This window comes from Onychostoma macrolepis, chromosome 24, assembly GCF_012432095.1.
Source record: "Onychostoma macrolepis isolate SWU-2019 chromosome 24, ASM1243209v1, whole genome shotgun sequence".
NCBI lineage: Eukaryota > Metazoa > Chordata > Actinopteri > Cypriniformes > Cyprinidae > Onychostoma > Onychostoma macrolepis.
In genome coordinates, this window is record NC_081178.1 from 1991475 (window position 1) to 2010520 (window position 19046).

Below are 19046 nucleotides of genomic sequence, written 5' to 3' on the forward strand. Positions count from 1 at the left end.
GAGAACAGTAAAAAGGTGCTATTTAATGCACTGCTAACGGGATAAACATGCAATTACAAAGTAAACTAAAACATTGCTAAATGAAGGTTTTAGTCTCCTCTACGCCCACTGAGACAAGCGGCTTCCCATCCAACCAAAACCAATGATATGAACTGAAAATGAGCATGAAAGAAAGCAAGCAAACCAAGGTATGACTCAAATAATAGAGCAACACCCGAAACTAAACTGGGGCGACGAGAAAATCTGAGGCGTCTCTTACCAGGGTTTTGAGCCCCTTGGACTTCCTGCTGTCCGTTCTCGACTACTGTACCCGGATCTGCTCACACACACACACACACACACACACACACACACTCCACAATTAGAGGCATTTGAATAAGAAAATCCTCAAAAGCCAAAGGGAGATTCCTGATAAACACGCCATTTGCTCAATGCAAACAAACTACTGGAAATCAATCAGACAGACGCCCACAAAAGATTCACACCGGCCAATATAAACCAGAGGAATAGCTTATTTCACACAGCAACATTCAATGAACATCACAGGTGACTGAAACAGGAGAGATCAGTTTGCAAATACTTAATCTCAAGAAGAAGAAAAAAAAACAACATGTGAAAAGAGATGCTGTACAACTGCTATTATAAAAAAAATAGATAAAAAGGTAATACAATAAATAAAAATAAAAAAATTTAATGCAATGCAATAAAATAAAGTGCAATAAAATCAAATAATAAAAACATAAAATGCAATACAATAAAATAATAATAAAAAGAAAAACTATAAGAATCAGATCATGTAAAATGTAGTCAAAATAAAAAATGCATTAAAAATTTAAAAATGCACGGCAACAAAAAAATAAAATGCAATGCAATAAAATAAAAAATGCAATGCAATGCAATTCAAGAAAAGAAAGCTTGTTGGTAATACATTAGCATTATCAAATGGATGTGTCACCCGATCAGGCCACTGCAGCGTCGTCACGAAATTTTATAGTTACGTTTTTAAGCCTCGTTAATTTAAAAATTCAAGTGATTAAAAAGCATTTGGGCGCAAAAGACAAATCGTTTCAGTACTGAACGGGCAAATTCATACAAAAGTATGTCAAATCACCCATCCTGGCAAGCAACTTTAACAACGATTAATCTATACTGAATTTATACACTGGAGTACAGATGCACCGATCGACCGGACATTTTTTGTTTTATTTTAGAGCATCTTCTGTTCCGTGCTTGCACACAAACTTTCACAAAGCTAAAGTCGGGTCGTTCTGTTTTTGCTTCAGAATTTGAAATGATACAGTCTAATTTAAATCAAACATTGCACTTTTTGTGTGTGTGTGTGTGTGTGTGTGTGTGGATTAATCCATGATTAAAATGCAGTGGCTGTCTCTAATTTCAAATTGCTATGAAAAATCAAGGTACAACAGAGTGAAGAATATTCAAATGTTATTTTATATGTGATTTTTCAATTTATATACCTGAACATCTACAAACACAAAAATCTAAAGCATCATTTCTATCTTTGTGCTATATGCCTATGTTTATGTGTGCTATTACTTGTAATTTGTTAATTTGTTCTTATTTATTGGCTGTCACTTGTCTTTAATAATGTTTAAACTTATATATACACACACACACACACACACATATATATATATATATATATATATATATATATATATATGTTTATTTTTGGCTAGTGATTTTTGCTGTCGTATTGAAATTGGAATAGAGAATTGTAAAATTGATATCTAAAATATTGGTGTCATATAAGCTCATTTATTAGAATACAAGATAACAGATCAAAAACAATGATGACAGCAACTATTGTATTTTTTGTGGCAGGGCCAGTGAAAATGTTGGCAGGGAAAGTAAAAATTTGTACCACTGGCCCGACTGGCCCAACCGGTCCAGTAGAAAAAATCCTTAGCGTTGATCCCTGATTATGCAATAAAACTTGGGCACGCCTGATGTTTTGGCTGGGTAACCTGTTAACATCAACAGATCAGACTCACCCTTCCCGTCATTGTCCAGCAGTGGGACGTAGTTCGCCTTGTCAACCGTCTCTCCGACCTGATCGTCGAAGGTCTCGGCATTCAGCGTGGCCACAAAATCCCTCTCCACCATGTTCTCCACTTCAGGCTGAGGAGCGCTGTCGGTCAGAGCGTCGGTCAAGCTCAGATCCGCCATGACTCTTACTGCAACACAAAGACAACGAGAAGAAAACATGCAGATTTAATAATCACAATAATAAGAACTACCTATGTTCATTAATATGTTGTATTTACTGTCATTTATGCACCGCAGCAAAAATGATGTCATATATTATGATGCAATCTCTTGACATCAACTGAGATATGTTGAATTATTTAATCAGATACTCGTTTGATCATTTAACATGGCCATTATCAGAAGAAATGAAAGCAGCAGATAAAAAACAAGATCGTCTTGAGGGTGAAACTAGCCCAAATGTGCTCATTTCCTTCTTTAACCCCCTTTTTTTTTTCCAAAGTCTGTGATTCACTTGCGGCGTCTTTCTGCTGATAATCATAATTTGTGTCTTCCTGTGTTGTGTAATCTCAAGACTTTGCGTCTGTGTTTTCCTAAATCACAGAGATTAAAGATGTGGCAGCAGTGTAACGCAGCAGGATTACAGCTGTGGGACGGACACACACACACTCACACACTCACACACTCACACACTCACACACTCCCGATTAAACAGAGCTATACTAAAGCATCAGTTCAACAGGCCAAGCTGAGAATCATTTCTCCCTCATTAAAATTTAAATACACTCAATTCTTTAAAAAAAATTTAAAACATTTTTTTTAAATAAAATATAAAATATATTATTATATTTAATTATATATTAAAAGTAATAATAATACAAAAATACAAAATAATTTAATACAATTTGAAATAAAAAAATTATAATAAAATAAAACTAATACAATTAATTGCACTACTACTACTTCTAATAATAATAATAATAATAATAATAATAATAATAATAAATTTGAAATATAGCAAAAAATAAAATAATATTAAAATAAAATACAATAAAAATAAACAAGTCAAAATAAAATAAATGCATCAATTTAAATAAAATAAAATAAAGTCATTAATATTGATCTCATGAATCACAAAAGCTGAGTCATATGCAGCTGTCAAATCCTGTGTGGCGACCTCTATTGGTGAGGCACCACAGTGAGGAGGACAGAATGTTCCAGTGGGAAAGAGAGGGGCTTTCAGACAGGAAGTGGGTGTGAATATTAGGTGTATGACAGAAGCGGCAGGCACTTGTGAGCTGAACTTCTCTTGCACTCAAGCATGCAATTCAACTCAAGTCTATCATGAGGTCATTTCCTCCACTGCTCTACTGTGGTGAGGTGACATCATCATGAGCTGCAGCAATCAGTCCTTCAAACCAGCAGCTAAACGAAGCCAAACCACCTGGTAATAAACTCACTCCTGCTGTTTAATGACAACAGCCCAGAGGTCACGATGCATTTACTATGGTTATTATCGTGATTAATAAGCAGGGTATTTATTAAACATAATATTACTGTTGTTTCATGCTTTATATAAAACAAAGGTGAACTTGTTGTGCTGACAATGTCTGTGAAATTCATATAGCAATAAATGAAAAATAAATAAATTTAAAAAAAAAAGAAAAAAAAGAAATACAAATACAAAATGCATTTGAAATACAAATAATGTCAAAAATATAATATAAAAATAATAAAACTAAAAAGAAAAAAAAAAAAAAAAACAAATTCATTTTTAATAAAATTATATAAAAATAAAAAGTGAAATTAAAATGTTAAAAAAATGTAATTAAAATAAAAAATACATGAAAGACAAAACAAAAAATAAACAAACAATAAAATAAAATAATTCAATTAAAATAAACAAAATACACAAGCATTAATAAAACTAAAATAATAATAAAAAAAAAAAAAAAAGAAAAGTAAAAGTAAAAGAAATGTCATTAACAGCCAATTTATTTATACCATTTTACTGTTGCTTTATGCTTTAAAAAAGCCTCTCAGTCATGCATTACAGTAATTTGACCACATCTAATGGGCGTTTTTAGGTACGACATGAATCATTCTCTCATATGACCTAGATTCTACAGGATCTGAGCGTCAGAGGATCAGAGAGCAGCAGCGAATCAGCAATAAACTGCTGTGCTGAGATTTTCAGCTTTAGCTACATTCACTTTCCCCCACAGCTACAAACATTATGACATTATATGACACGACTGGCTCTCCTCCGCTGTCTTCCAGAACCTGTTCAGCTACAGTAAGCTGCAAAACAGTGTTTGTCTTTCTCTGGAGTAGGTTTCTGGAGTGAGACGCCACGACAAACAAGAACCGCATCTGTAACACACTACCTACCTGTTATGTGCTCGACACCACGTAGATTCATTAATATATAACCACAGTTCACTGCTATAACGATAATATCACTTCAGGAAAGACCGGCCCTTAACTGGACAACTTTCAACAGGTGAGTATTTGAAAGCTAAGCTATTCAAAAAAGAAATCCCATTCAAGAACAGCTATCTGGGCCGTGAGCCTAATAAAACACAGTAGATCACATCGGAAGTCATCATGTTTGAACAAAGGAAGGATATTGGGTGAAAAAGTGGCTTGTCACAGGATGATTTGATTTGATTTGATTTGATTTGATATAGCAGGCCAGAATTAACACAATTCACTTTAACAGTCATTGTGGCTGTGTTTTCTATTAATTTGTCTCCAAAAATGAACAAAATCTGACCGAACCTCAGTTTGGAGGAAACATCCTCTTCTTATAAACAAATTCTAAGGCAAATAATGTTTTTTTGTTTTTTTTTTTAATCTAAAACTGCACCAGGGTTATTTTAATAATATTAAGTCTTTGTTCAGCCAGTCTTTGGTCTCATTAAACTATTATTTGTTCCAGAGCAAATAGTTTTGGCAAAAGTTTATCATGTTTATGTAAATTCAATGCTGTCAACCGTGCCTTTGCTTACGGTTGACTGAATTGCCTAGCAACTTTTATGATGGCTGATATTCAATTATTAGTATTTTATATAAATAATTATAGTATTTAATAGTGTTTAGTACTCAGACATGGTGCGTGTGTTCGTGATGGTGATTTTAGTTACATTGTTCCGCCATTAGATGGCGACAACAGACTGTTTTTATGAGTCAGCGCTGCAGTAAAGACTTTGAAAAATAAACTCTTCGCTAAACGGAAGATATTTTTACTTACAACAATAACAAATGCACTGAGGAGCGCTGTCATCAGAAATCAATGAAAGGATATTGACGTTACGACAACGATAACGCTTTCATCAGTGGACATTCAAACGTAATTGTAAGTAACGTTAGGAGAATGAGATGCCTGTAATCACAGTCGCTCAGTCCATCTCTCTCTCATAATGCTCATTTTACATCATACAGCAAGCTTTTACTACAGTAATACAAAGTTTTCAATGAAGCAACTCAAACTTCCTTTGTTACTAGCTCTAAAGTGACGTTTTGGGATTAGTAACGGAGAGCATCAGCTGTTAAACTGTCAACTTTAGATTTAAATCCGTGGCGGAAGAAAGTAGTTCTGCACAAAAGGGGGCTTTTAAAGATACTCCGTTGTTGTTTCTAAATTATTTACACACTTGTGCCGTTGAACTGTTGTATAAACGCAATATCACACGATCAGAAGTGAGATATGGCTGTATATCGCCACAGCAGTGATTCGGCCGCAGGCCGAGTAAATGTGGTAAATATGATCAAAGGCGGCTGTGAAAATTAATCTGCATTTGTTAATCCTTTTGATCTTTTATTTAAAAATTCACAAAAATCTAACCTTTCATTGGATAATAAGAATTTAAAATGGGGGGGGAAAATCATTATGAAATAAATGTTTTTCTCAAATACACGTTGGACATAATTATTGGCACCCTTAGAAATTCTTATGAGTAAAATATCTCTGAAGTTTATTCATATTCACAATTTTGAGCACTCCAGGTTGATTATGAACATGAAATTATCCAGCCATGGCTTCCTGTTTCACAGGAATATAAATAGGAGGGAAAACAAAGCCCAAATTCCCTTAATCATCATCACAATGAGAAAAAACAAAGAATATATTTCTGATGTGCAGCAAAAGATAATTGAGCTTCACAAATTAGTGAAGTGGCTTTAAGAAAAGAGCTAGAGCAGTGAAAATTCCCATTTCCACCATCAGGGCAATAATTAAGAATTTACAATCAACATAAAATGTTATGAATCTGCCTGGAAGACGACGTGTGTCTATATCGTCCTAATGCACGGTGAGAAGGAGAGTTTGAGCAGCTAAAGACTCTCCAAGCACCACAGCTGGAGAATTGCAGAAAATAGTTGAGTCTCGGGGTCAGAAAACCTTAGAAAAAAATTGTCAAACAGCAGCTACATCACCACATGTTGTTCGGGAGGGTTTCAAGAAAAATTCTCCTCGCTCATCCAAAAACAAACTCCAGCATATTCAGTTATCAGACACGACTGGAACTTCAAATGGGACTGGCTTCTATGGTCAGATGAAACTAAAAATGAGCTTTTTAGCAGCAAACACTCAAGATGGGTTTGGTGAACACGGGGATAAAAAGTACCCCATGTGTACAGTGAAATATACTGCTGTAGTTTTGATGTTGTGGGCCTATATTTCTGCTGGAGATCCTGAACATCTTGTTTAGACGCATGGCATCATGGATTCTATCAAATACCAACAGATAAAAATCAATAAGTGACTGACTCTGTTAGAAATCTTATAATGGGCCATGTTTGGATCTTCCAACCGTACAATAATCCAAACACAAACCTCAAAACAACACAAAAATGGGTCACTGAGCACAAAACCAAGCTTCTGCTGGCCATTCCAGTCCTCTGACCTGAACCCTGTAGAACATGAGTGAACTGAAGAGAAGAAGCACCAACATGGAGCTGTGAATCTAAAGGGTCTGGAGTGATTCTGGATGAAGGAATGGTCTCTGATCTCTTGTCAGGTGTCTCTAACCTCATCAGGCATTATAGGAGAACATTTAGAGCTGTTAAACTGGCAAATGGAGGTTTCAAAAAGTATTGAATAAAAGGGTGCCGTTAATTGTGGCCAATGTGTATTTGAGAAAAACATTTATTTCATAATGATATTTCCCCCCATTTTAAATTCTTATTATCCAATGAAAGGTTAGATTTTTGTGAATTTTTTAAATAAAAGATCAAAAGGATTAACAATGCAGATTAATTTTCACAGCCATCTTTGATCATATTTACCAAGGGTGCCGATATTTTTGGCCATGACTGTGTGTGTGTGTGTGTGTGTGTGTATATATAAATATAGAAACTGTATATATATACACACACACATATGTATATAGTTTATGCTTTTTTATGCACATTTTCTTGTCGGTTTCAGGTTAGTCTGCAGTCATAACTGGCTTAATATTGTCAATTGTATGTACTCATTTATATAGTCAAGTAAGTGTGTTCGTTCTCCGGTCGTTTGAGGCCACTGACACAGTTAAACCTGTGTAATCTACTGCTCTACAAACAGAGCAATGGTGTACAAACACACACACACACACACACACACACACACACACACACACACACACACACACAGGTATGCTGCTCACACACATGCCATAATCTTCCGCACACATGAGTTGAGATTGAATCGTGGGTGTGTCAGGAATCCAAACACAAACATTGTCTGATCTTATTACACACACACAATTTTACTCTTCAGTGACAGCATGCTTGAGAATCAGGAACTAGAGATTAATAAAACAAATCTCTCTATAGAGAGAAATATGATTCAACATCACCATAATTATTTTATTTCTGTTAACGCTATGAGTTTGTAAAAATGGTTTTACACAACATTTCTAATTTTTAGTTTTATTTGAAGATTTGAAAGAAAATAACTAAAACAAATAAATAAAATAAAAATAAAAAATATAAACCTATTAAAAAAACTAATAAAAACACACAATTATTCAAAATTTAACCAGAATTATGAGAACTATGAAAACAGGAAAATAAAACTAACCTAAAATCAAATCAATGATAATAATATAACTGCTCAAATTAAAAATCATTGTTTAAAATGACAAAAAAAAAAAAAAAAGATGAAACAACATTGAACAAAACAAGGAAATTGTGGACCAACTTTTCAAAAAAAAAAAAATTCAGCATTAATACAGGTTTAACATGCAGTGAACACAAACACTTTGTATCGAGTTTGTTTGTTTATAATTTAGAACTATTGCCAGCTTTCATGGCTTTATTCATGGCTAGAAACATATGAGAAAACAGAAAAAATAATGAATAAATAGCAAAATGATATATGAAAACAATAACAAAAATAACAAATATTATAAAAAGGTTTATACGTTTATCTTTGATAAAAAAAAAATCTAAGGGAATCTGGCCTCACTTCATTAAAAATCTTTTCATAAGAATAAACCGAGAAGTCTTTCTATTGCGTAAAACTGTAAAAAATATATAAGAACAAGTACATAAAAAAAAAAATAAACTTCTGAATAAAAACATTGCACGATTTCATTTAAAGCAGGTTTTTACATTATTTACCTCGCTTGTGCTGTGGTCCAAAACTTCAACCCAAACTTCACGTCAGATGTTCTGAACTGTTCACACATCACAACTGAGCTCGTTTCTGTATTCTGGCCTCTCAAACACACATAACCCAGGTCACGCTAACCATGAATCAAACACACACACACATCTATCCATTCTCTGTGCAGCAGTTTCGCTCCTGTCGATAATCATTTGATTGTTTTCTTCAGGGTAAATTTGCCCGCTCAATATTATTTTAGCACACAACACCTACAGTTTAGCAAGGTCAAACTGCTGACGCACCCTCACAGCATTTTTGGGCGTCTGTCTCGATCGGCAGCACACTACATTTTAAGAAACAGCCGAACCGTGCCTGACATTTCTGTGCAACAAATGACCAATAACTGCATTTGTGCAGCTAAACAACAAAAATCATCGCTTATTTCATATTCCACTCAGTCTGGTTCAGGTTCCTTCACTAACTTCTGCTTTTTTTCTGCTGATGCTCATATGAAAACAACCACTGACAACATGACGGAAAGCAGCCCAAAACTTGTACTACGGTCATGGCGGAGCAACCGTTTAAAGACAATCCTGCTGAGTTAGTTACACTCTCAACATCTTTATGGGTCAAAGACGAGACGTCCCATTCTGGTGTTCGAGGAAAGTGCCTGCTTTAATGCATCAAGTAACATTAGTGAAAATAATATGTCAAACTATGGGTGAAACATGCTTCCACTAAGATACATTTACGTAAAAATGAAACAACATATATATAAAATAATCAACTGATCATACTAAATGTTATTACGTTTTAAATGATTAAAAACTTGTTGATAAATAGGTAAAACTTGAGTGAAACTTTGTGGTTTGAAGAAGAGTGGTTCATTAATAACGATAAATATAAAATGACAATTAATTAGTATTTTAGGGCTGTACTGTGATCACTAAATGAAGTCTTTTAATGACATCTAAACATTATTTTTCAAAATACAGTATGCATGGCAATATATTTTAATGATATACTGTATGAACTATTGTTACACTGAATGGCACTTCAGTGAGTGTATTCTGTAAATCATGGTAAAAAATGTATGATGTTGTGAAAGCGGTTTTAAACTTTGTTTTGATGACTGAAAACCCCATATATCTGGCTGAATAACAACACGCATGACATGAATATGCAACGTGCATTTGCAATGCATTGGTCTGTGTTTGTGTACTGGTGTGTGTGTGTGTGTGTGTGTGTGTGTGTGTGTGTGTGTGTGTGTGTGTGTGTGTGTGTGATCCTCCCGACATTCCACAGATGCCTGGAATTCCCTGGTGTGACACTGCAGCAGGTTTAGAGAAGGACTGGACTGTGACTCAAACACACACACACACAGTCTCTGTGCTTTATAACAGTCTGCACAAAGCCAGCATTCACCTGTCTCACCCTCACCTTGCTCTGGGTCATCTACTGACCCTTAACCAGCTGCAGTCAATGATCAACACATCTGAACTGCTCTCTAATGACTGTGGCCCATTTCACACAGCTGTGAGAAAGTCAAACAATAAGTCACTCAAGTCTGTGTGTCACATGACACTAAAGCCCAAAAAACACTGCACGATTTTAGCAATCCTATAAGATCACTGCATGTCACACTGTGCGACATGGATCTAATAAACTTGACATGCGTGTAGACTGTACGATGATGACACCTATTGACTTGTACACTACGACGCACGTATCAATAGAAGAACAAAACGTCATCAGCATGTGCTAGAGGTAAACAAAAAGAGCATGATAAATCATCGTTAGCAGTTGTAGTTTTTTTATGCGTGCTGAAGTGGCGAAAGAGCTTGAGGTATGCAGTTTTATGTTTTAGCGCCATGTCGCGTTGATTGCATGTCACATTTTTATTGGTTGGTCAGTAAACGTGGATCGTAAAACAGCGAACACACTGTGCGATGATCATGCCGTATTGTAGGATATCTCAGGTCGCAACTAATTTAATCGCAATAAATTAAAAAATATATATTTTTTTACATTTTAAAATAAATATATATTATAAAAAAAAAAAAAAAAAATCGCAATACATTTATTTTTAAGCCACTTTTAAAACAGCCCAGAGACTGACCAAAGTGCGGTGCATGAGCAAAGTAATAAGTACAATATATTAAAAAAATACAATATATATATATATATAAAAAAATTTTAAAAAACGTGAGCAGTGTACACAAATACCAAATTTAAAACAGAAACAAAAATTATTATACCAATTTTCCAGTGTTAATACAAATAATTGAAATCAAAGCTAAAACTGAATTAACACTTATTTTGCACAGTATTTACACACACACACAAAGTCTTTCTGCCGGTTAATCAGCCAAGTGTGAATGGTTGTTGCCAAGTCCACATAATGTCCTTAAAATGCACTTAATAAAGAATTCAAGTGATTTGTGATCTGATCACAAGTTTGCACATGTAAGATATTTCACAATGGCTTAGAATGTGGCTCATCAAATCGGTTGTTAGAAATGCAATCCATTTCTATCACATAAACTTGATAAAACTCAGCAAAAACAAGGACAAAATACTGACATGCTCTTATTACTGCTGAAGACAAAAGTGAGTCCTCAACTCCTCAACACTTCCCCTTTAATGACATTAGACACAAACGGTGTCCATTTCACTGAGCTCTTTCTGAAAACACACGGCCAGGCCCTGAAACACAACACTGTCACACTTGTTTGCATGTCTTTACAGAGCCAGCCGGTGTTAAAAATAAAACCGGTTCAGAGAAAGCATGCTACGTTCTCTTCCTCTTGACCTCATGTTTCCCATCTACACACAGATCTGACATGACTGCAGATCCAAAAAGATGTCCACAGATATATGCTGCATCTGCATGCAAAGTGATGCACAAGAAACTGCAAAGTTCAGCCGATTCAAGAGCTCGTTAAATCATAATATAAAGAAAGAACAATATACAGAAGAACAGGGGAAAAAACAAAAAACCTTGCATAGTTGTTTTGAACTTCCATATTACTTCCCCAATTGGTTGATTACATTATTAATTAAACATGACATTTTGAAGGAGATAGAATTAAACTTTTATTTATTTATTTATTTTTTGCAGTTTAGGTGTGTCTCCTCTGCAGATGGAGCTGATGAGATACAACGAGGGACGAATTAGTGAGAAATTTCCCTGAGAGCGGTAATTCAATAACACAGTCATTCTGTCATGCGCTTCAGTCTCAAGTGAACATTAATATGAACTGCAACAGCCATTAGCATAATCATGCATTTTGTTTCTGAATAGATTTACATATGGAAGACACGCATGCATGCGGTGCACTGGGTTGGTTTTGTGTCCGCTGTCTCCTTCACAGGGACACGGCATGAGCTAATGACGAGCTGTCAGTGTGTTTGTGCGCAGTCAGCTCAGAGAAAGCACCTCCCTTCGGCTAGAAGCGCTGGATCCGTGTCAATTCTCACAGCGTGTGACATCTGACGGGCGGCAGTATTGATCCACACATGGACCGAGAAACACCACAAACACTGCGGCCCAAGCAGAAAACATGCAATTCAGAAGCAATTTACAATTCAAATATTTCTACAACATGATAAAAAAAAAAAAAAAAAGACTACCTCGTTTTTCAAAAAATGCAATTTCAGTCCTGCTACTTAAAAATTGCATGTTTAATTCAATGCTTTGCTGCTGCTTGGTAATTATTTGTGAAATTTGCTTGCAATTTTTTTTAAATTATTATTTTAGAGTTGTAAATAAAGATTACCGAACCACGTTTTACAAGAAAAACACCATTTCATTTTTGCTAGTTAATAACTGCATTTATTAATGTTTAATGTAAAGCTACTTTCCTTTCCTTTTCTTTTTTTTTTTTTTTTGTGAATTTTACTAGTAATCCTGAGCGGAAATTGTTTTAACAAATATAAATAACATACGATTATTGTAGCAGGTTTTTTTTTTTTGTAATTGATCCAATATTTTACTTTGTTTCTTTGTAATTATTTGTGAGAAGTCATTTTCAAGGACAAAATTGATTTAATGCTTATTTTTCATTATTTTAAATGAATTTGCAAATAAAACAAAGACTAGCCGAATAAGTTTTTAACACCAATTTATTTAATTCTTTATTATTTATTTCTTTTTTGAAGTTGTAAATATTACAAGATTATTGCAGTAGGTTTTACAAGAAAATACTACTTCAATTTTTCTATTTATTTCAATGTGCTACTCTGCATTTCTTTGTAATTATTTTAATTTACAAACAATTTTCAAGTTAACAATTTTTTTATTTTTTTTTATTTTGTCAATTTAACATTATCAGACTACGTTTTAAATGTTAAACATGCCGTTTTTTTTGGCTGTACCACTCAGAGTGAATCAGAACGGATGCGCTTAACGACTCGTTTTATCTTTGGTGTCGTCTGACAGGTTCGTCTGGAAGGAAGGTGAAAGTAAAGCAGATATCAGTGAGTTTTTTGATGCAATCATAAGCAGCACAATCTTCAATGGAATATGAATAACACTGGGGTGCCGACTCCTTATGAACATGAACCTGCACGTTTAATAGTTCATCATCAAGCTTATTATCTTTGAAAGATCTGTTTGAGACACTAAGTACCAGATAAATAGTAACTGGTCATTTTACATAATCATCAGATGAGTCCTTTCTGTCTGTATGGTTGGAATAAACAGCAAAAATGACCAGGGTCCACTTACAACAAACACAAAGTTAAGACAACCTTTAGTTATAATTGTAAGGGTATTATAAGGTTTTTCTTAAATTAAGGGGTTTGTTGCAACCACTTGCAGACTTTGTGGTGACAGACCAAATAAAAATAAAAAAGTTACTATTAAATGACTGTTGCATTGAAGTCGGTCCTGACAACAGTTCTCATTAACTTCAGTCTGAAAGCTAAATTACTGGCAGCTACAATCCCTCATTTCTTTTTCTGTTCATTACGTCTGTCTCAAATCTCTCTCTCGTCTCTGACCGGCTTGATAATGGTGATTTTGGAGATTTCCCAGCGGATGATTGTGCGTAAAGCTCTGAGATCGTCCCGCTGCAGGCCGTCAGAGATTACAGATCACCAGGGTCTTCATGTGCACTAATCTATCACATTTATTCAACATGACGCTACGGGGCAAATACAATCCAGAACATTCAGCTAATAAACTGAACATAAATGTGCACAAACAAGCATGCGCAATTATCATAGGAGGAACTGGCAAGTACTTTAAGAAAATAGGGATGCATCCAAAAAAAAAAAAAAAAAGTTGATTTTTGTTTTATGCCCAAATATGCTCATATAATTGTTGAACAAAACTGTGAATAAATACAGTGCAATGTTATTGTTTTTGAGAAAATAATGTGAGAAAAATACAAATCAAACTAATAACTATGTATTATTAAAATTACAAATGTATAACACAAACTAAGTAAATACTTAAAAAATAAGCAAACAAAAGCATAAAGATATAATAAAATAAGCCCTTATATTATGTGCTTTGAATATTTAGGGGGACAAAAAAAATAAACAAACAATATCAGTTGAAGCTTAAATGGTCACAAAAAGTAAATAACATTTACATGCACTAAAAGATTTAATAAATAAATAAATAAAAATAAACAAAATATTAAATTCAGAAAATGCAAGTGAATTTCACAATTACAAAGAAACAGTAAGTAACATTAATTTAACATGACATTTTCATTTCATCATTTCCAATGATCTTTGTATTATTTACCACTTTTTAGTTTTTTTACTGTGAGTTAAGGAAAACTAAAAGGACTAAGCAGTGTTCCAGCATTCAGACAAAACAACAAACAAACCAAAAAACACTGTCACAACTATAAACACTGGTAATAACCAGTTTCAATCATTCGAATGCTGGTTATGCTGGTTTGTGAATTAGGCCGTATATTTCTGGGCTGTCAGAAAAACACTTTACTAATACATTATCCATGAGACACTCCTTGGCTCCACTCACAACGCCATGGAAACAAACCACACCAACAGCTGAAGATGAAGCTACATAAAACCACAAAGAAACTGAGCCAAATGAACATCTATTAAGACATTTACATTGAAGACTCTTCTGCTCACCAAGGCTGCATTTATTTGATCATAATTCCACTAAATACAGTAATATTCTGAAAAATTATTACAATTAAAAAAAAACATCTGTTATTTGAATTTATTTTAATCTGCAATTTATTCCTTTGATGCAAAGCTGAATTTTCAGCGTCATTACTCCAGTCTTCAGTGTCGCATGATCCTTCAGAAATCATTTTAATGTGTTATTCTTATATACAAGCGTTAGCAAGACACAAGAATGACCCGCACAGTTTACATAATAACATGCCGGTGGATCAATCTCTCCAATTACATACACACCAACAGCCATTGATTCAGTTTTCTCTCTCTGAATCCATCAGGAAGAGTGGGAGTGGTTTTGTGACTCAGCGATCCTCACACACACACACACACACACACACACACACCCTCAGGCTGTTTTATTTACACCTTCACTCTCAGAAGACTATCAAATCACTGAACAACGATCTCTTCCTTGTAAACAATCTGACACACACAAACAAAGAAGCTCCTACAATGTATCTCATATAAAAAAAAACCTTCTCCTTTCACTTCCTCATGCAGGTTACGAGTATGACACGGTTTATGAGCTATATCAGTGTGTACATGATAAAACCTAATACTGAACTACCCATGAATCATGCAAGGAAACTTCAGTAGAAGCAATAAACTAACAAAACTGGATGAGTCCAGTTAGCTGACCTAATAACTGACCCGGCTGCATGGAATTCGAGCAAAAAACATTCAAATAAGTCATTCATAAACAATGCAAATTCATTCATAAAGCTCACCTGTTAAGTGTAACTCAATATTGGCTGATCTCTTGACTCATTTAAATGACAAACGGCCTGTGCTCGGTTACATGACAGAGGCAAAACGTTACAGTGAGGTCCCATTAGTTAATGCATCGACTAGGATTAAGTAATAATGAGCAATGCATTCGTTGCAGCATGTATTAATCTTCGTTAACATAATAAAAATACAACTGCTTACTGTCAGACCATATTAGCTCAAGGTATATTAAAAGAATAGTTCACCCAAAAATGAAAACTTGCTTAAAATGTGCTCACTCTCAGCCCATCCAAGATTTTAGTTTATGAAAACAGATTCGCAGAAATGTAGCATTGCATCACTGTCTCAGCAGTGAATGGGTGCCGTCAGAATAAGAGTCCAAACAGCTGATAAAAACATCACAATAATCCACACCACCTCATTCTGACGGCACCCATTCACTGCAGAGGTGAGCAAGTGATGTGATGCTACATTTCTCCAAATCTAATGAAGAAACAAACTCGTCTACATCTAAAATATACAAATAAGATGCCTGAGAAACATCTGCATGTCTAAAGCCTTCAGCATGTTTTACTTAATGCACAACTAACAACACGATGAGCAAAAATAAAGAATATCAAGCACCAGACAAAGCATAATAATGCTTCTAAAAATCACGGGTCACAAGTCTGTTCTGGTTGGGCTGCAGACAGCAGGGGAAATCAATGCTAAATTCAAATAATAAAATGCTACTAACCATGCAATCATGCATAACTAGGATAGCAAATTCTCTACTTTTATAAAAGGAAGGAAATGCTCTTCCTGTATCTTAAATATCTGGCATGTGTTAAATCAAACTCAGTATGTAAGTGCAAATTAATCTGTCACTAGGCAGAAGACAAATTAGACTGAAGTGACATGGAAAGACTGTTTGATGTTTTATCAAAAAAGAAAGTCTAAATGTACAAGATGTTTATCTGGATATCTATAATCTATATTGCAGAACCTCACTGAGAGCAGTAACTTATAAAGCTTAAAACTGAGCTGAATGCATGACAAGGAAGACAACACCAATAAAACAAAGGCAGTAATAGCAGACATAATGTATTGCACAAAGCAGTTGACAGGTTTTTGGCACAAAATTGCATGTCATAACAATATGTGAGCATGTATAAATGTAGGTTGCCTGGCTGCGTGTGTGTGTGTGTGTGTGTGTGTGTGTGTGTGTGTGTGTGTCTCCTGTAATCCTCTGATGCTTGTGTCACATCTAAATCCTCAGCAGGATGGATCATATATGATTCAGCTCAAACACACAACAAACTCCACAGAAAGGATGAATTATGACAAACTGATGACAGAAAGCGGTTCTTTTCTCATCTGATGCCTTTGCTATGATCTCCATAGAAACTTATTCAGCTAAAAAATTACATCTGAATCATTCACTGATTATCCAAGCCTGTTAATAAAATATAGGAAATGCGGAATAATTAATAGTCCTGGTCAATATATCAATATATGAGAGAAGTCATATATTGTGTGACAGGCCACACACACACACACACACACACACACACACACACACACACACACACACAATCAAGGACAACTTTACAAACAAATACACAACCCCCAGGTCAAAAGCAATAGTTTAATGCTTGAACTGATCTGAAATCAGCAGCAGGTTTGATAGATCAACTGCAACATCATCTTAATCAATCAATCTGATCAGAATTATGTCAAATCAACGTAATCAGAGATTATAACACACTTACACAAGTTTCACAAGGGGTTATCTTGTCAAACCAGCTGCTCAGAAACAGACTCAGGCAGACAGACAGACAAATAAATAAATTAACAGACACACAGACAAATAAATAAATAATTTAGCAGACAGACAGACAGCTCAGTCCAGTGTCACTGACCCACGCGAACCGCTTGCGCAAACCGCCCTCAGCGCGCACAAATCCCCGCGTCACTCTTTCCACGGATCAACTTAATCATAAAGTCGAGTTAACGGACTTTAATAAGTTTATTCTCACCGTTTCCGTTGATTTCCGAGAGTTTTCCGCGCGTGTGTCGGTGTCGCGGCCTCACGCTGATCCGCCCTGCGCTCTTCACTGACCGCACACACACGTCACCGCCCTCTGACACTCTCAGCCAATCGCAGGCCAGAAACGGCAGACGGACAGCCGAGTCATCCAATCACGGCGCGGACGGAGCGTCTCCGCGTCTGATGCCGCCTGTCCAACTGGCGCACTTTTGACAGACACGCGGCGCGTGCAATCAGTGAGTTTGACTCCTTATACGGGCCAATGGCGAGCCAATGAAAATGAATGAAATAAAAATCTTACTTTCACTCCACTGACGATGTATATTTATTTATTTTATTTCATTGTTTTAAATATATGTTCATTAATTTGTCTGTTACCGACCTTATTGCAAATGCATAAATCCTAAATAATTTACAAATATTTACGTATGTAATATAATATTACATTTTAAGTTAAATTTGGTCTCATGAATGTGAAATATTAATTTAAAAACTACGAAACCTTTTTTTTAATTATTATTTTTACTCAATACTCTGTAATGTTGTTTGCATAACTAAACAATACCCAGATCACTGCATGAAGAATTCAACTAAAATCACTGCTGAGAATTCTCGGATGGTTAAATGTCTCCATCTAGTGGCCAAGTCAAACTTATTTGAAAGAATTTCAAGCCTGTATGTTAGTTTGCTGTCTGTTTTATACTAGTTTAATGTGAGTCTATATAAATAACATTTCTTTAATAATGCATTTGGTATATGATTATATGCACAAAGATGAGAGCATAATCCACTTGATAATTAAAATGACTGCATCTGACTGTTTAAAAGATGCATTTTAATTACCGCAAATGCATCATTACCGTAAGGTCTATTAGATCACTTTAATCAATGCAATTAACAACATTAACTAACAATGAGCAATGCATTTGTTAAATTACTAATTCATCCGTGTTAATGTTAATTAAAGTAGCTACAACTGCTCATTGTTAGTTCATATTAGCTCGGATCCATTAATATTAACAGATACAACTTTAGAATTTAAGAATGTATTAGGAAATGTTAAAATTAATATTAACTCAGATTAATAAATGAAGTATTTTTATTGTTAGTTCATGTTAACTAATGTTAACAAATGGAACCTTACTGTAAAGCGTGTTACCAGTAACTTTAATTAATATCTATCTATCTATCTATCTATGTATCTATGTATCTATCTATCTATCTATCCATCCCCAATTTGGACTAAGACTTTTAGACTCCCATAGCATTTAATAAAATAAAATGTAGTTAAATTTAATTTCAAAATTAAATCTCAAATATAGATGTTGTTTAAAAAAGATCAGGTGGAAAGGTGATCATCATAATCAAATTAATGGTTAATATTTATAAAATTTTCCCTAGAAAATAAAAATAATAAAAGAAAATGTTTCATTAAAAAAAACCCAGTCATTTCAGTTGTTTTCAAAGAAGTTTATTGAAATAAATATTTTTAAACTTTATAAATTCAACCGT

At 34.6% G+C, this 19046-nt stretch overlaps 1 protein-coding gene across 6 annotated transcripts in view; it reads right to left on the reverse strand.

The window, feature by feature from the left end:
* Positions 1 to 17629, reverse strand: part of LOC131532940 (microtubule-associated protein 4) — a 72156-nt gene extending 54527 nt beyond the window's left edge. For 5 of the 6 annotated variants that reach the window (XM_058764829.1, XM_058764833.1, XM_058764832.1 and 2 more), the window contains exons 1-3: positions 17524 to 17629; positions 2016 to 2198; positions 260 to 316 (exon numbers count right to left, since the gene is read on the reverse strand). In XM_058764829.1, the coding sequence (XP_058620812.1) occupies positions 260 to 316; positions 2016 to 2190 (232 nt within the window). In that variant the 5' untranslated portion in view covers positions 2191 to 2198; positions 17524 to 17629. The remainder of the gene's footprint in view (positions 1 to 259; positions 317 to 2015; positions 2199 to 17523) is intronic. The other variant, XM_058764830.1, reaches the window with a different exon arrangement.
* Positions 17630 to 19046: the final 1417 nt, after the last annotated feature.